Consider the following 21,190-nt stretch of genomic DNA (forward strand, 5'->3'; position numbering starts at 1 on the left):
CCTTCTTAATTAAGCTCTTGGGAGAATAGAAGCTTAGATTTCTCTACTTGGAGCCTTTTTAAAAAATGAGTAAATGCCATATATGATCAGTTAGTTACCTTAATTGGCCAAGAAAGTGCTTCAGGTGTCTAGGAGTAGTCCCTATAACACTTGCAGAACAAGGGTCAATAAGATCATTGCCTATGAAGAGCTGTCCCTTTTGCCCTCTATTAAATTCATTATGAGACGTAAACTTACCATAACTAATAAGGCAGGATACAAATATAAACTACTGCATCTTTTCTATAAAACTGTGATTAAGAATTCTACCTCTTATATACGACTGTTACTGTACTATACTCTGACTCCTTACCCAACACTGAAGTTGTTAAATCATTATCTACATATTATGATTTGCACCACTGATTTCAAACCTATGATTCTGTAACTTCTTACCATATAAAAATAATATTGGCTTTATTTGGAAAACAATTTAGGAATATTAAGGATAATTTTATTTTTATAGACACAAAGCAAAAAGATATTTAAGAAGCATGTTACCTGTATTAACTAAAAAATGTAAAATTTGCAAAGAACAAGAATCTTTAATATTTCTAAAGGCATATTGTTTATCTGCTTCATATGGTTTTTTTTTAAGTTGCTATTCCATTTCTAAATTAAAATTATGCTAAAATTCAGTAAGCTATTTGCCACTTTACAGCTGATTTTATCTTTGGTTTTTAACTATATAGAATTTTAAAATACTACAATAATTAACCAAGGTCTAGAGCTTGCTCCAGTTCACATTTGGATGATTAATGATGATTAATAAATGATTAATGATTATTTCATGTGAATGTCAAGACGTGCAAGATAAATGTTTGAAAGATAGATAGCATTTAAATAAATTACAAATTGAAATGTAATTTTATAGTAAACATTTATTCTTAAACATCATCATGTCAAAAATGAGTACTTATAATTATATGCCTCCTCAAATAAAAATTATTTCCCTAAACTTTTAAAAGAAATTGACTCATCATGTAATGATTTTCCATCTGGAGCATAATAATTCACAATCAGTGTTGCTGAAATTGCTGTATACTTATAAACAGACAGCCATCTTAAATGAGCAATGTATTATGAGTACTGAACTGAGTAAATATAATAAAATTTACTATCAAAGATTGTAAATGCTGTCTACTCATTAAAGCCTTTCTTGATCTCAGTCTTGATTAAATACGCTTTCCTAATGGCACCAACCATCAGGAGAGACCAAGGAGCATATTTTCCCTCGGCGCCATCAGAAGGCACCAGCCCCACTGACACCATCTCAGAATTCTGGCTCCCACCCCTGTGAGAGGAAACATTTCTGTCATTTTAAGCTATTCAGTTTGTAGTCCTTTGTTAGGGCAGACCCAGGAAATTCACACACGCTCGTGATTCTTGTGAAATCTTAGAATCTCACTCTAAGAATTACCAAACTGATCTTAAGAGCAAATGTTGGACAGTCCATCAAGGTTCCTTTGCTCTCTCTCAAGGGAGCACACTCTAGTTTAAATCTGGAAGGAGTACGGTGTCTGTCACACTGCTGGTTTGCACCTCAAGACTTATGCTAAATTCTGAAGCTGTGTGTGGTAAGGAGCTAAGCACAAAGCCTTTTGAAAATAGGATAAGAAAAAGAAATAGAGGAGTTGTGGATAGCAACACAAAGAAGCAGGATATCAGCAGAGATCAACCCCCAAGAGGCCTGGAGTCCAGCAAGAAGGGTAGGTGGAGCAGTTTATTTCTCATCCCTCCACACCTCTGGCAGTCAGTGGGCTCCTGAGCTGCTGGAGAGCTTTTCTACCCCCACAACCCCAACAGCTGTTGCCACCAGTGAACTGGGAGCTTCATGAGGATGAAGCACCAGTCTGCTGGCACCCTTGGGGTCACTCCCTGACACTGCAGACCCAAGCTGAAAAGGGAGGCACCATATTGCTTCTCTACCCACCATGCACCTTTGTCCTCCACAGGGAGCTTCAACCCCTCAGTTTTCGTCTGCAGCATTCCCACACAAACTGTTCCCAACTCTGGCCCAGACTGCGGGAGCCACAGGAAGCTGGTGGGTGTGGGGGGTCTCTGTGACCCCGCTGTCTGGACATTCTGGGTGGTCTACCTTCTAGTGAGGTGGACAGATATGACCAGAGTGCTAGCTTTCTTGCATTCAGACCCTTTTTCTCCCCTCCCCGGCCCTGCCCAGGCTTGCAGGAACTGTTTTTCCTCTTGGTGCACCTACCACACTGGTGCTCCCAGAGTGTGGGGCTCAGGCTTTTCCTCTGGGGGTCCTGCAGCAGATTGAGGGGTAATCAGACTGTGAGCTCCCTACCCGCCAGCCCTCCCTGGTGCCGCTTCCCAGGTGACTCCATTCGGGCAGGGCACACCCCAAGGCAGAGAGACATTGAACCTGCTCGGGCACCCCCTGGGCAACTCGGGACCAGCGTGCTTCTCCCTGGCATATTAAGGGATTGGTCTTTGGAGACCCAGAGACAGGCCCACAGAAGAGATACTGTAACCCCAGGTCTCAGTCACATTGCTTGGGGGCAAGGAATGATTTGTGATTGGGTGAGGCTACTGCAGCCCCTTCCTGGTGGCTTTGCCTGGAAGCCTTTGGCCCTTGGAGCAGACCTTTGGCCCCTGCTGAAACAGATACTTTGCCAGCTTTGGTGGAGCCTGAGGGCAACCTCACCGGACCCAGCCCCACCCAGCCTCACTCCCCTACCCACCTCTGCCGTGGTGGAGAAAAAGGACTCGCCTGAAGTTCCAGGACCACACCTACCCCCTGGGGCAATCAAGTGGCCCCTCAGGAGACTAAGAACTGGTCACAGGACCCAAAAACAACATTGCAGCTTGTTCCTTCCTGACAAGCACCACTTTACTGAGGGATTTTAATTTGCATGCCCTTTGCAACATATATTGACTCAATCATATAGGGTGTAATTGAGTCTTACCCACAAACACCACTCACTGTCTCAGAGATTAAACTGGGTGTGCCATTATCTAATCAAAAGAAAATCCAAAAATAAGCAAAAGCTGCTCCAGATGAGAAGAAATCCGCAAAAGATCTCCAGACACATGAAACATCAGAGAAAAGGACACACCCAAAAGAAAAAATAACTCTATACCAATGGAAACCAACCAAGAATATTGAAATCACCAATAAAGAATTTCAAATACGGATTGTAAGGAAGCTCAATGAAATACAAGAGAAAATAGAAAACCAACATAAAGAAAGCACAAAAACAACACAGGAAACAAATGAAAAATTCACCAAAGACACACCTGTAATCCTAGTACTCTGGGAGGCCGAGGCGGGTGGGTTGTTTGAGCTCAGGAGTTGAGACCAGCCTGAGCAAGAGCGAGACGCCATCTCTACTAAAAAAAAAAAAAAAAAAAAAAAAAATCAAAAGAAATTAGCTGGACAACTAAAAATATATATCGAAAAAATTAGCTGGGCTTGGTGGCGCATGCCTGTGGTCCCAGCTACTCGTGAGGCTGAGGCAGGAGGATTGCTTGAGCCCAGGAGTCTGAGGTTGCTCTGAGCTGGGCTGACACTACAGCACTCTAGCCCCAGCAACAGAGTGAAACTCTGTCTCAAAAAAAAAAAAAAAAAAAATTCACTAAAGAAATTGAATTATTTAAAAAAATCAGAGCTTCTGGAAATGAAAAATTCATTCAAGGAATTACAAAACACAGTGGAAAGCCTTAAAAGTAGGCCAGATCAGGCAGCAGAAAGACTCTCAGAGCTAGAAGACACCACCTTTGAATTAAGTCAATCAAAGAGAAAGAACAGGGAATTAAGAGAAACAAAAAAAGCCTATAAGAAATATGGGATTATGTAAAGAGGCCTAACAAGAATCATAGACATCCCTGAGGGTGAAGAAGAAAATACACAAGGGTAAAAAACCTATTTGAGGGAATACTTGAGGAAAATTTCCCAGGTCTTGCTAGAAACCTGGACATCCAAGTACTAGAAGCACAACGGACTTCTGGGAGATTCATCGCCAAGAGGCAATCACCATGACATTTAGTCATCAGATTGGCCAAAGTTAACATGAAAGAGGAACTCCTACAAACTTTAAGGCAAAAGCATCAGGTAACTTACAAAGGAAAACCCATCAGACTAACTGCAGACTTCTCAACTGAGACCTTACAAGACAGAAGGGACTGGAGCCCCATTCTCAGTACTCTCAAACAATAATGGCGAGCTTACAATTTTGTATCCTGCAAAACTAAGCTTCTTATATGAGGGAGAAATAAAGACTTTCTCAGACAAGCAAATACTGAGGAATTTGTGAAGATCAGACCTGCCCTGCAGGAAGTACTCAGATCTGCATGATACACTGATCAGCACAACAGACACCCACCAGTGTAAAATCATCCAAATCCTAATGTTCAGAATCCAGTTACCGCAATAGCTCCAGAGGTAAAACAAAGCAATAAAGTTCTATGCAACAGGATGAACAGAAATCAACCCCACTTATCAATTCTTTCAATAAATATGAATGGCTTGAATGCTCCACTGAAGAGGCACAGCCTGGCTTAATGGATAAATAAATACAATCCAAGTATCTACTGTCTCCAGGAAACCTATCTAACTTACAAGGACTCATTCAGACTCAAGATGAAGGGATGGGCTGGGCGCAGTGGCTCACGTCTGTAATCCTAGCACTCTAGGAAGCCGAGGCAGGAGGATCGCTCGAGGTCAGGAGTTCGAGAGCAGCCTGAGAAAGAGCGAGACCCATCTCTACTCAAAAATAGAAAAAAAATTATCTGGACAACTAAAAATATATAGAAAAAATTGGCCGGGCATGGTGGTACATGCCTGTAGTCCCAGCTACTCAGGAGGCTGAGGCAGAAGGATTGCTTAAGCCCAGGAGTTTGAGGTTGCTGTGAGCTAGGCTGACGCCACGGCACTCTAGCCAAGGCAAAAGAGTGAGACTCTGTCTCAAAAAAAAAAAAAAAAAAAAAGAAGGGATGGAAAACAATATTCCATGCAAATGGAAACCAAAAGAAAGCTGGTATAGCCATTCTCCTATCAGATAACATAGACTTCAAATCAACAAAAGAAAGACAAAGACCATTATTATATAATGGTGAAGGGAATAATTCAACAAGACATAACAATTCTAAATATCTATGCACCTAACACAGGTGTACCCAGATTCATAAAGCAAATCCTACTTGATCTGAACAAAATGATAAACAACAGCATTTTGTAATAGCCAGGGACTTCAACACCACTCTCACAGAACAGGACAGATTCTCCAAGCAGAAAATAAGGAAACAATGGACTTAAACAGGACTCTAGAATAAATGGGCCTAAGAGACATTTACAGAACATTCTACCCCAAAACTACTGAATATACTTTCTTCTCATCAGCTCACAGAACATTCTCTAAGATCAATCACAACCTAAGCCACAAAACATGTCTCAACAAATTTTAAAAAACAGAAATTATACCATGCATCTTCTTAAACCACAGTGGAATAAATGTGTTAGAAATCAATTCCAATAGAAACACTCAACTCTACACAAAGTCATGGAAATTAAGCAACCTACTGCTGAATGATTATTCAGTCAAGGAGGAAATTAAGATGGAAATCAAAAGATTCTTTAAACTAAATGATAAAGGGGACAAAAATTACCAAAATCTATGGGATACTGCAAAAGCAGTCCTAAGGAGGAAAATTAATAGCTTTAAATGCGTACATCCTAAAGACAGAAATATCACAAATCGACAATCTAATAAATTGTCTTAAGGAATTGGAAAAGGGAGAGCAAACCAATCCCAAACCAAGCAGAAGAAAAGAAATAAATAAGGTCAGAGCAGAGCTAAATGAAATCGATTCCAAAAGAATTATACAGAAGATTAATAAAACAAAAAGTTGGTTCTTTGAAAAGATACACAGGCCTCTTGCTAGATTAACCAGAAACAGAAAATCAGAAATGAAAAAGGAGATATTACAACTGATACTACAGAAATACAAAATATTATTTTGAATACTATAAAAATCAATATGCACATAAACTTGAAAATGTTGCAGAAATGGACAAATTCTTGGAAACACACAACCTCCCTAGGCTTAATCAGGAAGAAACAACTCCTAAACAGACCAATATCAAGTAAAAAAATTGAAGCTGCAATAAAAATTCTTCCAACAAAATAAAGTCCCAGACCAGATGGTTTCACAGCCTAATTTCACTAGACTTAAAAAGAACTGGTACCTATACTGCAGAAAGTATTTTGTAACACTGAGAAAGAAGGAATCCTCCCCAACTCATTCTATGAAGCCAATGTCACCTTGATACCAAAGCCAGGAAAGGATACAACAAAAAAACTACAGACCAATATCCTTTATGAATATAGATGTAAAAATTCTCAATAAAATCCTAGAAAACTGAATTCAGCTGCACATCAAAAAAATAATCCACCACAACCAGGTGGGCTTTATCCCAGAGATACAAGGATGGTTCAAAATCACTCAAATTTATAAATGTGATTCACCACATAAATACAAGCAAAAACAAAGACCATATGATCCTCTAAATAGACGTAGAAAAAGCAGTTGACAAAATTTAGCACCCTTTTATGATAAGAACTTTTAACAAAATAGGTATAGATGGAATGTATTAGGTTGGTGCAAAAGTAATTGCAGTTTCTGACTGTGAATTTTAAATCATTATAACTAGGCTCAAACATATCTTTATTAACGAAAATAGGAACCATTACAATCAACACATTTTTGTCAACAAGAAGTAAGTTTGTTTATTCCTGTGGCGTAAAAAATCTGTGCTTTGGGATTCGACAGACTCTTGGAAAGCAGTTTCTGCATCCTGCTGGTTGTGGAAGCTTCTTCCCTGCAAAAAGTTGTCAAAATGCTTTAAGTGGTGGTCAGTTGGTGAGAGGTCAGGTGAATATGGCAGATAAGGCAAAACTTTGTAGCGCAATTCATTCAACTTTTGAAGCACTGGTTGTGCAACATGCAGTCAGGCATTGTCGTGGAGAAGAATTGGGCCCTTCCTATTGACCAATGCCCGCTGCAGCTGTTGCAGTTTTCTGTGCATCTCATAGATTTGCTGAGCATACTTCTCAGATGGAATGGTTTCACCAGCATTCAGAAAGCTATAATGGATTAGACCAGCAGCAGACCACCAAAGAGTGACCATGACCTTTTTTTGGTGCAAGTTTGGCTTTGGGAAGTGCTTTGGAGCTTCTTCTTGGTCTAGCCACTGAGCTGGTCATTGCCAGTTGTCATATATAATCCACTTTTCATCGCACATCACAATCTGATTGAGAGATAGTTTGCTGTTGTTGCCTACGAGAAGAAGCAACTTCAAAACAACGATTTTTTCGATTTTCAGTCAGCTCATGAGGCACTCACTCATGGAGCTTTTTCACCTTTCCAATTTGCTTGAAATGCCGAGCTAATGGCCGATGTTGAATTCTTCAGCAACTTTTCATGTAGTTATGAGAGGATCAGCTTTGATGATTGCTGTCAATTGGTCATCAACTTCTGATGGCCGGCCACTGCACTCCTCATTTTTAAGGCTCTCGTCTCCTTTGCAAAACTTTTTGAACCGCCACTGCACTGTACATTTGTTAGCAGTTCCTGGGCCAAATGCGTTTTTGATGTTGTGAGAGTTGTCTCTGCTGCTTTATGTCCATTTTGAACTCGAATAAGAAAATTACTGGAATTTGTTTTCTAACATCATTTCCATAGTATAAAATAAATATAAAATAAACTGAAAGTAATAAGTCATCAGGCAAAAGACATAAAGTGAGAAATGTAAATTAAAATGATGTATAACATAACCACATTTATTTAAGAACATATTCCAATATCAAACTGCAAATTTCAACAATGCTAAAACTGCAATTACTTTTGCACCAACCTAATACCTCAAAATCATAAAAGCCACATATGACAAACCCACAGCCAACATCATACTGAACAGGAAAAAACTGAGAGCATTCCTGCTTAGAAATGGAACCAGACAAGGTTACCCACTGTCACCACTTTTATTCAATATAGTGCTGGAAGTCCTTGCCAGAGCAATCAAGCAAGAAAAGGAAATCAAGGGTATCCAAATGGGGAAAGAAGAGGTCAAATTATTGGTCTTTGCTGATGATATGATCTTCTATCTAGAAAACCTGAAAGATTCTGCCAAGAGACTCCTGGAATTGACAAATAAATTCAGCAAATTCTCAAAAAAATAAATAAATAAAAAGTGCTCTCCTCTCCCATTTTGAAAACCCATAGCTCTGCACTATACATCATTCTACTTTGCACTGGATTCTGTTTATATATGTAGTTATTCATGTGTTGCCTAAACATGCGTTGTACCTAAAAGGTGCTCAAAATGTGCAGAAGCAGATATCATAAATTCTCAGAGTTTGGAAAGCTAAATAAGCACTTGTTCCACTCTTTGACTCACCCCAGAAAATGATTCTTCAGGTCTGGAATATGTATGGCTCAGGAATCTTAATTTTTAACTAACACAATATGAAATTCTGTCATTTATCCTTGCACCATTTTCTAGCTATGTGTTCTTGGGAAATCAAAACTAACTCCTTGAGCCTATTTCATTTTATTTTTATTTTAAAAATATTTTAAGTAACATCTTAAAATAGCATATAAGAAACTACAATGCTTGGTGTAGGTTGGTTATATTATTAGTCATTTCCTTCGTACCATCTAGACAAGCAACTCTTCCCCCGCAAGCACGCAGAAATTCTTAGGCACCTGCTTTTGCACTACCATCACATTCAGGTGTCTGGACTTCTGGAAGGCTTTTGTCACAGACTACAGCCATACTATACCTAATGTATGTCCAAGGGAAGGGCAAAGAATAAATAATTCAGACCTAGGATGAGGTTATATAAGAGAAGGTGACCAGGAGCAGTGGCTCACGCCTGTAATCCTGGACAACAGGGCAAGACCGTGTCAAATAAATAAATAAATAAAAAATACAGAAGGCACACAGAGATGATTCTGGATCCTTGCACCTGAAAGAAAACACAAGAAAATGCAGGGTAGGGATAAAACCTGGAGGTTTTCATTGACCATGAATTAACAGCCCAATAATATGATGACATTAAAAACAAGAATCCTGTCATTTCAGTTCTTGAATTGTTTTTGTTTCTGTTTTAACAGGCTTAGATTTATTAATGTGCCTTCTGTAGCAGACTGGGAGGAAACAGAGAAGCAGTAAAATGAGCAATAAGAATCAGTTATCCAAACTGATATGAACTCCTTCATAAAGAAAGATACTACTCCCCAATCCTGGAAGTGTTAAGTGGCAATAATGATCAAAAGTTGGAAAAGGGGTTGCTTTTACATCCAATATCCAATGAAAGGCTGGACTAAACCTAACCTTTCTACCCTTGATTTCAATAACTTTCATTAAAAGCAAGTTAATGCCATTTGTAGGAGGAAGCTAAGAGACCAGAGCTTCAAAAAAAATTTTAGAGCTATTTTGCCAGGATGCAAGAGAAACTGGATAAGTAGATCACTCATACATTACTGCTAAGATATATTAAATAAAATAGAGCCACTCTGTGAAATATTCTTGGCAGTTTTTTATAAAAATAAACAGGCATGTAATATACAATCCAGTATTTATGGTCTTGGACATTTATCCCTGAGAAATGAAAACTTATGTTCAAATAATAACTTAAACACAAATGTACACAGCAGTTTCATTTGTAAGAGCCAAAAACTGGAAACAACACAAAAGGCCTCAACTAGAGTGAATGGTTAACTTTAGTATATTCATACCATGGAATACTACAAAAGGTGAAGAGCAAGTTTTATAAGCTTTTAGAGAACACCTGGCAGAAATCATAGCTATTAAGAACTAGAGTATTCAAGACTTTCCATAATCCAGTTGTACTCTACTTCTGTAACTATTTCTTCCATTACTTTCAAGCATCAACCTTTTAATCTAGCCAAACCCATTTTTTTTCCTTACTGTTCTCTGAACAAGCCTATTCCTCTTCTGTTCCCCCTACTTAGTGACATCATAAGCCTCCCATATCCATCAATTTTAAAGACCCCTTACCTGCTCAGTACTATCAACTCATCTCCCTGATCACACTTTCTTACACATTCTCAACATTCCTGTTGCTTCTCCTACTTCAGATTTACCTAGATTTAGATTAGGCCTAACTGGCTTTTGCACCTCACATTTTTTTCTCTCTCTAATCCTTCCTACATACTGATACCAATTTAATCTTCCTAAAACGTACTTTAGCATAGCAGTCATGCTGATCAGAATCCAGATCATTTCCAACCTTGCTACACACTATCCAAACTCAACCATCCTTTTCTGTGTGTGCACTTAACATTACTTATTCTTCCTGTACCCTGGAATGCCTTGACATGCTCACTTCTCTGAAAGTCCTTATCATTCATGCTACAATCTAAATTCTACCTACATTAAGTCTTCCCTAATAATTCCTTTTTGCCAAATGTCCGCTACAGCAAGGCAACAGTAATCTCTCACTTCCCTTAAAATTTCTCGCCACTCTGACCCCTTTAAATAGCTAAATGTATACATTCTTATCTTCCCTGCAATGAGGATAGTAACGGTGGGGGTAACCTTACTTATTTCACATTTTCCACCAATACAGCAGACCCCCTTATGTTTGAGGAATACGTTCGAAGACCCACAATGGATTCTTAAAACTACGGATAGTACCAAACTTTATATATATTATACTATGTTTTTTCCAAGGCCTACATACCTATGATATGCTTGATGAAGAAGTGGAAGGCCATAAAGAAGTGTTAACAAATGAAGAATTGGAAGAACTGGTTGAGTGACCTACCAGAGGGAGAGGAAGATAAAGATGAAGAAATTGAAACAGAACCAGCAATGTGGATGTAACTGAAATTTACTAAAATGTTTTGAATTTCACAAAAATTAAAGGATGAAGGTATGGAATGCATTCCTTGGATGGAATGCAGCATTAAAGTCACCCACATGAAGGATCACAATCTCTGCAGCAATGCTTTGATGAGTTAAAAAGAAAGACACAACTTCTGATTAAAATGTTCTTCCAAAAGGTTTCGGCAAACAAACTTCAACTATTGAGGATCCCCAACTATCGACATTGTCTTCTCCCAACATCTAACCATTGACATCACCGTGGCTTGATGATTCAAGATACACAAAGCAAACTACTGACCTTCTGCAGTTACCTTACTTCATCTCACCATGTAGGCATTGTATTATATCATCTCACATCCTCACAAGAAGGGTGAGTATAGTACAATAAGATATTTTGAGAACTACAGAGAGATCACATTCACATAAATTTTATTACAGTATACTGTTATAATTGTTCTATTTTATTATTGTTAATCTCTTGATTTATAAATTAAACTTGATCATAGGTTAAAGTTACTGATGATCTGGTAACACACACAGCATGGACATACTGGACAAAAAGATGATTCTTGTCCAGGGCAGAACAGAATGAGATGGTGTGAGATTTCATTACAATGCTCAGAATGGCGTGTAATTTAAGACTTAATGAATTATTTCTGAAATTTTCCATTTACTATTTTTGTACTGCAGGTAACTGAAACCATGGATAAAGAGGGACTACTAAAGTGTCTTGGAAAACACTAAGCACTCAAATGCTGAGTAAGATGTTCATTCTCAATTCCAGGACTTTTCTTATTCTGCTCCTTCATGTTGAGCTGAGATTTTCTCTCCCTTAGCCTCTATTCAAGCTAACCCCACCCTTCAAGGCATAGCCTAACAAACACTGCAGTACAAATCAATCTCATTTCTCTGGCAACATAACACATATTTGGATACTTATATACTTTCAAATGCTTTCATGCTTACTTTCATGCTTACGTCCTAACTCCCCAAGACTATACCATTCTATAAACAATACCTTCAACCTCACCCCCAAAATTCTACCTTTTTGAATTTATTTATGTTGTTTCTTATACTATCCTATTTTTGCCAGTCAAAATCCTATTATACTTCAAAACCAAAAATCAAATATAATTTCCTTCAATAAGTCCTTCCTATGGAACTTTGTACCACAGTTATTATCACATTTCAACTCAAATTTAGTTGTATTTATGCCTGCATCTTTAAGAATTCAGAGCAAGGCTCTTAATCTTTCATCTCTCTCTTCACAACTTACAGGCATTGAACACGTGATTGCTGAATTTGAATAAACACTTAATACAACCACACAGAATTTTAAATCTAAACGATTTTCAGAAGAACTGAAACACACAAAAAAAATCCAGTAATAATACTGCAGTGGATTGACTCGTGTCCCCCGAAAAAGATATGTCCAAGTCCTATCCCCTGATACCTGTTCAGTGTAGCCTTATTTAGAAGCAGGGTCTTTGCAGATGTACTTAAAGATCTCTAAATGAGATGGTCCTCGATTTAGGGAGGGCCTCAAACCCAATAACTACTGTCCTTATAAGAGAAAGGAGAGGGAGATTTGAAATAGGGAAAATCCGCATAAAGGGCAAAGCAGAAATTGGAGTGATGTGTCCAAGGATTGCTGGCTACAAAGAGAAGCTATAAGAGAGGCATGGAATGGACTTTCCCTCAGAGCCTCTCAAAGGAACCACCTTGCCATCACCTCAATTTTTGTGAGAGACTGTTGTTTTATTCCACTGAGTTTATGACAACTTGTTACTGCAGTTTGAGGGAACTAATACAAATACCTCAATGGTAAAGCCACAGAAAATTATTTTTAGAAATAATAGCAATAATAAGATTCTTAAGAAATAACAAATCTGAATTTCATTTAACTAAAACTGTATTTTGCCTATACTTATGATGAATCTCTCAATATAAAATGTCTTATGTTAAAAGTATACAATTTTAGAAGATGTAAGAGCAAAGGTTTCCCCTTATAGACTATAATAAAAAAAATTCATGCTACTTCTAAAAATAATCATGGTGAATAAAGTTCTATTTTATGCTTTTTCACTAAAATATAATTCTTAATGTTGCTCTTAATGGTAAAGTTTCACATTTTGGACCTACCTTAACATTAGATATAGCTCTCTATTTTGTTAGAGATTCTCTATGAAGAATTTTAGAGAGAATTTAAAAAATTCTCTATAAAGAATTTTAATCCAGTGCTTCCTTTTACGTTGTGTTTCTAAAGTTATCCAACTGTGCTTTTTTAAATTCACAGTATGCTGAAGGAATACAAAAATAACTTCAATATGAACTTGAACCAATAATAAAGCCCCCAAATTCTAAATATAAATGTTTTCTTAATTTTGCTTATCTATGAAAACTAGCATCTTTAATTAGCAGATAAAACTTGATTATAATATGAATAAGAACAGGTATGTCCTTTAGAAAGTGTCCCAAAATAAATGTAAATTATAATTTAACGCACTTGAGTCTTAAGTACTATTAAGTACTTGGTTTTAAAATATTTTTAAATGTTTGAAAATTTCAAAAATGTCAAGAGATTGACCCTACTGAGAAAAATTACATTATACCTTTCGTATGAAGGCAATAACCAGTACCACTATCTTAATTTTATACATTTTCCTGACTATTTAGCCAAAATCATGAAACAGACCAAATTTAACTAACATTGATACATAAATTTGGTAAAACAACTATTATCTAAGAAATTAATTATGATCCTTTGAAGCTTGACATTTTAATCACATATAAACAATTTCAGCACTTAAAGTATGAACAAGTTAATCAAATTACCAAAATAACAATTCTTGTATTCATTTAACCTATAAAGTAATGGGAATATTGAATTAGAATAACATCTTTCTGTTCTAGGGCTTCTTTTATGTCTACTAAATATTTGGAGGTAATAAAACCATGTCATATCAGTTTGCTATTTCTTAAAAGGGTACTATTCTTACATGACAAGTCCATACTAGGCAAAAAACACTATTTCTTCTTTCTCCAACTCTAGCAGTAGCCTCACTTTACCTATCAGTTAATAGAAGACCATACTACTATGTTTTACCAGGCAATTTGTGCCTGGAAATATGTTAAGGAAATGTAAAGACAATTAGAGAGCTACAGAACAATCAACTTACTATAGCTTACATTACAGTTACATCTCAATTATAATATCCAGTTGCTAGATTTCTAAAAATCTCAACCATTTATACTTCACAAGGTAGAAAGCAAGAAAAACAAAATGAAAAACATCTTTTTTCTAGCGAACAATATTGAAAAAGTCATTTACTTTTGTGACAAACCTGATAGTTTAAAAATCAGAATTGTGGGCAAAACAAGGTTCAAACTTTTATTGACATGATTATCTATTTGTCCAAGAAAGCCTTGCTTTAATTCTTTCCACTCTATAGCAAATTAATAATGTTTAGAAGATAGGTGGGAGAGAAGAGAAAAGGAGAAAGCCACTCAATGCACTGTGAATAAACATTGCTTAACATGGGGACTCCCACAGAAGATACATGAAAATCAGACAAATATAAAAGCACCACCTAGCCTAGGTCATTAAGAGTAAGGACAAGACTTTCCTACCCAAACCCAGATTCCCACGAGTACTACCATATTGTAGTAACACACAATAATTAATGTTTATAATCTCTCAGTAGATAGGAAAGGTTAACATGTGAAAAATGGTGTTTTTAAAAGCATGCAATATTTAATACATTTTAGAAAATCTTTCAGTAAAAAGGCATTTTTAATGTTTCTAGTATTCAAATGGTTTAAAAGTTGCTTACTGATCAAACTATGGTTTACAGAAGTATCAAGATGGGTCTTAATGACATTAATTCTTCATTGGAAAATTTATATCAAGTTCAAATAAACCAGAATATCTAAGACATAAGGTTATGCAAAATTACTTAAAAATTTCTTTTAATCAATGGACTGGATATAGAACATGTTCTTGGGTTCTGGAAGGGACTTGGTAACAAAGGGATACAAAAACCAGAACGATGGTTCCATAGACTTAGATGAACCAATAGGCTTCCCCTCCCCAAACCCTATTCAACAAGCTTCATTTCCCTAACTTTCCATAGCTCCTTGAGGAAAAAAGTTTATCTTTAGGGCTACCTCTCACAAAATCTCTTCTCTGCTTGTTACTGTCTCAAATTCTGTATACAAAAAATTACCTTACATTACACTAATGGTAATAGAAAATATTTGCATTTTGCCAATTAATTAAAACAACATTGATTATAAGCCATCACTAAGTATATATTACTAATCATGGATGCTATTTACTTATTTAACTTAACTTTACATCTACACATTTAAGTAATTTTATGTATTTACTTAAGTTATAATGTATCGACCTATATATGCAAATTAGCGATTTATATAAATACACAATAGCAATGTAATCAAATTTTCAAAATTCATTCAAAAATTTTCCAGGCGGGGCACAGTGGCTCATGCATATAATCGCAGCACTCTGGCAGACTGAGGTGGGAGGATCACTTGAGCCCAGGAATTCCACACCAGCCTGGGCAACACTGGAGACCCAGTCTCTACAAATAACAAAAAAAAAAGTAGCTAGGTGTGGTGGCGCATGGCTAGTTACTCTGGAGGCTGAGGCTGGAAGACTGCTTGAGTCCAGAAGTTTGAGGTTGCAGTGATCTACGATCATGGCATTGTACTCTAGCCTGGGTGGCAGAGATCCTGTCTCTTAAAAAAATTAAAGAAAAAAAAAATTTTTCCAGCAAAGGTAAAACATTAGAAAATATTAATTTTTTCCTTTGTTTTATTTGGGGTTTTTTTGGCTTTTGTTTTGAGACAGGATCTCACTCTGCCACTTAGGCTACACCGCAGTGGTGTCAAACTCCTGGGCCCAAGCAATCCTTCTGCCTCAGCCTCCTGAGTAGCTGGGACTACAGGTACACGCTACCATGCCCGGCTAATTTTTGTATTTTCTGTAGAGATGGGGTCTCATTATGTTGCCCAGGTTGGTCTTGAACTCCAGACCTCAAGCAATCCTCCTGCCCCATCCTCCTAAAGTGCTAGGATTACGGGCATGAGCCACTGCACCAGGCCGAAAAAATTAATTTCTTAAAATAATCATTTTTAAAACAATCTGTCTTTGGTGAACTTACTTTTAACTTGTGCTTGATAAGAAAAAATTACTTTTAACTAACTGCTAGAGATTCTTTTAGATATTGTCAACATTTTTTCTTTTAAGCATTTGACATAATAAACAATGGGATGAATAACCTTGGTAGAATTAAATAACAAAATATAAAATGGTTTTATTTAATTGTCTAAGCCAGGCCATACACAAAAGCACTGAAGATCAAACAAACATCATCCACAAGGGTGCCAGTGGCAGCCAACAAGCAGTACAGACTACCTCCACCAGCATGTTTTTTGTTGTTGTTTTTATTGTTGGTTTTTTTGTGTTTGTTTTGAGACAGGGTCTCATCACGTGCCCAGGCTAGACTGCAGTGGCATCATCATGGTTCACAGCAACCTCAAACTCCTGGACTCAAGCCACCCTCTTGCCTCAGCCTCCTGAGTAGCTGAGACTACAGGCATGCGCCACCATACCTGGCTAATTTTTCTATTTTTTGTAGAAACAGGGTCTCGCCCTTGCTCAGGCTGGTCTCAAACTCTTGGCCTCAAGTGATCCTTCTGCCTTCAGCCTCCCAGAGTGCTACGATTATAGGCATAAGCCACCACACCACCAGTATGTTTTTTAAGATCAAGCTATTAGTCCTCCAAAACATAGCCAACCATTTGCATAGTTTCATAGCACTGATCTTACACATATTTTGTATAAATTCCATGAACTCAATGTCAAAGCTACTTGTGTGATACTTAAGAAAACTCAATGAGAGTAATTAAATACTAAGGAGTAACGATTTTTGTAAGGTAGGGTTGAACTCTGGAGGGATACAAACCATTATCTAAGGTTTTTTTTGCCACCCATGCCCCCAAACCAATTTTGCCCACTTAAGGACATTAACACAAACTCTGGCAATGCGTGTCATAGGGAAGGGAAAAAAGGGATTGGAAACCTTTTAGTATATATAAGGAACAGAAAGTAGAATAATGATTTTGAACAGGATATATTTTTGTTTTATCTAAAAATACATCTTATCGTCTGTGAAGGTTTTGTTTGTTCATTTGTTTGCTTGCTTAAATCCAGTGGAAAGGTATCTTGAATGACAAATCACATTCCTTGTAAATGCTAGACAAATGAGAAGTTACTACATATCCAGTTTCTATACCCTTCCTCTCCAACAAAGAGAAAATGCAAGAGGAGCTAGCTAAGGTAAAAATGAGGGGGGTGAGAGAAAAAAAGATGGAGCTAGTTCATTTGTAATCTTTTTCTAATTTTAAACGTAAAGATAGCATAATATTTTGATCCAGCTATTACTGAAAGACATTTTGATATAATAACTTAAAAGTTACAAATATTATACCTGCTAACCAGTTTGCTTCCACAGCTTCTCCCATCTCCAAATTTATATCAGACAGACATCTGGTTTCCTAACTGTGATCAATTAGAAAAGCACCCATGATCAGATGGAGTTCTTACTTTACATTTCACTGTCAAGTTTTTATTTTCCTGAGGAAAGAACATGACTGATCAACTGCCACAGAAGAAACCAAAGGAAACTGTGGGAATGTGCATTCACTGAGGTATTCAAATATAATTAAGAAGAAAAATTTCCCCACACAAACAGGGCATTTTTTTAAAAAATTATTTCCCAATATCGCATGGCCATCTCCTTTGCCATCACATCCTCATTCAACTCTAGAAATCACATTATACAATGGTCTGGTAGAACTATGTAAGTCAGACCATATTCCAATGAAAATTTAGTAGTACCTAGTAGAGACTAAGTAGCCCAAAACACAGAAGTAGTTTTACCCTCAACATTAGTAACAGAAATCTTCTGAACATATAAATGATAGAAACCAAACATGCATACTTGGAAAAAAGGGGGTGGGGAGGACACCCTCAACTGTCACACATCAGTGAACATTCACTTCTGTTAAACATTAGTAACCAAATATACCTTGCAAGATGTGGCTTCTTTACCCCTATATTAGGATTTATAGAATAACTCATATAGCTCATATTCTGCCTTAGTTTCATGGTCTAAGGGTCTAAGTCCATGTTTATCATTTAGTACCACAGTATCTATAAAAATGTATTTGTTTTAAATAAAAATGAAATTAAAATGAGTACTGTATATTATTTCTATATCTTTTAATTCTGTATACTGGGGCAAAGGTTTTTGTTTCTTTTTTTTTTTTTTTTTTTTAAGAAAAAGTAGAAAATCCTTTTGTGTAAACTCTAACACCTTCTACGTAAGTAAAAAGAAAAGTTGGAAAGTCTGAATTTTTTTTTGAAGTTTGGGAACAAGGTAAGATACAGATATGCTGTGTCTCAAATATACAGTATACAAGCTGGCTAATTGTAGTTTATTTTTTTTTAAAGACCGTTCAAGGTGAACATGCAACAACTATTAATATTATAGGGGGATAAGAGGAAAATGAAAGCAAAGTTTTATAAAGATTAATTCAGATGAACATGTTAGCAGAGGAACTAGAAAATCCTTACCTCCCTAGCTAAATAAAAGCAGTAAAACTACTGCACTAGTGTGTATTTTCAAGCAAATACAGAAGCAAAACTCATTAGCTCTTTTAAAAATACACACATTTAATGTTGGTCTGTTTTAATTCTAAGTAAAGCAATTCCAAAAATACAAACTGAACATCAGAGCCATGTGAACCACCATGATAAAATAAAACAGACATTCACAATAATTACGTCTAAAGACAGTTCAGCTTGATAAATCGTCTTCCAAGTATGTTAAAGAAAGTTTCTAAAAATACTGCTGGTGTTCAGTTAGAATTAAAGGACTTAGGGGAAAATGAAATAATATGATACAGGTGGAGTGAATAAGGTTACACGGGATTTACATTTTTCATTACCCCTAGATATAAACAAACATTCAAAAATCAACACAAACTCTGTGTGTTATTCAAAATATTGCAGCTGCAGGAAAGGCAACTTTAAATTAATAGCTAGGGGAAAATCAAGTTTTGGTGGAGGTAAACAGAAGTGACAGTTTTTAATTTGCACTTTTGTAAAGCTCATTTATACCTGGCCAACCAGGAACCAAATGCAGGACAATGAAGTTCTCTGCTTCTTTTGGCTATAATGTGACAAGAAAAGATCATCTTTTGAAGATGTTTAAAGAAATAAAGCAACTTTCTTTATAAACAGTCAAATAATCAATTAATGGAATAAATAAGTACTAACCCACATTTTTACCACTCTGCAATCACTATACTTTACATATTTTTCATTTTGGTGGCAAATTCCCCCATGTTTAGTCTAATAATCCACCAATCACTTTTAAAAGTAAAATGAATAGCCACCAAAATAAGAAAATTCTTCTGTTTACTCTTTGGCTAAAAAAGAAAACAAACAAAACAAAACAAAACAAAACAGAAGACAATTCTAACACTGTGATAAAAGAAACTGGTTTTTTTTTACATGTAAAATAAAGTTATCAATTTAAATCTTGGTACATTTTATAAAAACAAGAGGTAATGTTGTAATAAAACAGCAGCAGCCTCAGTTGGCAACATACTGTTTGTTAACCCTGTGCAATAAAATACTTTGTTCATACTACACTTGATCAAACATGACTAACAGTTACTACAGACATTTCAGGAATCTTCACGGGACTCCTACAGACTTACTGTTAAAACTGAGAGACATTTACAATCATAATGTGCCATGAAAACTTGAAAACGTTATTTCTAGTAGGAGATAATGTTCATATTATTTGAATTTGCTTTAGGTACTGAACAGCTGAGTTACAAGGACTGAAAGTGAAAAGCATTCTAAAAAGCCCATGAACACTGTTGTTCACACCCTTCTTCGGAACACACTAAACTTGTCTGACACATTTCTCTTCATACATAGCAAGCAACAGCACCCAATAAAAGCCTGAGAAGAAATGCTGCTGTGTAAATACTGCAACTATTCCTGAAAAAAGAATTATGGGATATATACTCCAAAGCTGCCCATTCCCATAATTTGTATTGCATAGGTCACATAATCACACACATATATATACACATGTATGTATATATATGCACATGCAAAGAATATATTAAGACGATAATGAAGTCTAGTCACAGAGCAATTTACAGGCTCAATATATTTTTTTACACTTTGTTTGAAAGAAAATTTCAATATTTTACAGTCTTTCAGTAGGCATTATATACACTGCACTTTATGAAACCTAAAAGGTATTGAAATGAATTTTTTCCAACATTTTGGTAACAAAACAGACAATGTTTCTCCAAATACTTGTGCTATCTACATGATCTGTTTGCTCTGATACCCACTAATCACAAAAACTGACTGAATGGAGTAATTAGAAAAATTATCTAACACCATGCATGGGGTTTGAATCATTTTTAATATCCTACCCTAGAAACATTCTACAAATCTTAAGATTTAAAAAATTAAGTCTCTGTTCTGGTTTTTAAAAGATATCTTTTTATGACAATATCCATAACATTGACAGGTACATGTTAAGGCTAGTATCATCCCCTTTTTTGAAATTTTTTAATTTTTTTTTTTTTTTTTTTAAGAAAGATAGTAAAAGCCAGACTCCTTTAGGGCTTTGAACTGTACCTACAGAAAATGAGAGTGCAGTGAACATAATGTTCAGTCCTACAGTCAGGATGCAGTTGCTCCTTCCCATTCCACAAGATACTGCACCTTTCCGTCAAGTGTCACCCGACGAGCCAAAACTCGGTATTTTTCGCCACATGCTATTCTACCTGCAGCACCAAAATAACTGGTAATGGAGTTCTTTAGATGATTGAGTTGTAACTCCTGATCTGCTAAGTTATTCAGAATCTCTGTGTTGAGTTCATCAAATTGATAATCTTCTTTGCCTTCATCATCTTTTACAATTTCTGAGTTCTGAGTCTGGAGTGCTCTTCTTGGAAGACGACCTCTTCTTCTCCGCAAATGTGGTATTGCAGCAGGCCAAGACCTTCCAGTACGTGTTCTTTTTCTGGAGTCAGATAATCTATGGAACAGAAAAGGCCTAAATTGTCTACTAAGCTTTCAAAGCATCCTATGCCCACACAATATCTTTTCTGATTTTTTTTTGTATCACTCTACTATACTATACACCCTTG

The 21,190-nt window shown here is 36.4% G+C and overlaps 1 protein-coding gene across 6 annotated transcripts in view; it reads right to left on the reverse strand.

Moving 5' to 3' along the window:
* Nucleotides 1-18,657: 18,657 nt before the first annotated feature.
* Nucleotides 18,658-21,190, reverse strand: part of MTF2 (metal response element binding transcription factor 2) — a 60,299-nt gene continuing 57,766 nt past the window's right edge. For all 6 annotated transcript variants that reach the window (XM_045547518.1, XM_045547522.1, XM_045547521.1 and 3 more), the window contains one exon: nucleotides 18,658-21,078. In XM_045547518.1, the coding sequence (XP_045403474.1) occupies nucleotides 20,721-21,078 (358 nt within the window). In that variant the 3' untranslated portion in view covers nucleotides 18,658-20,720. The remainder of the gene's footprint in view (nucleotides 21,079-21,190) is intronic.

This window comes from Lemur catta, chromosome 3, assembly GCF_020740605.2.
Source record: "Lemur catta isolate mLemCat1 chromosome 3, mLemCat1.pri, whole genome shotgun sequence".
NCBI lineage: Eukaryota > Metazoa > Chordata > Mammalia > Primates > Lemuridae > Lemur > Lemur catta.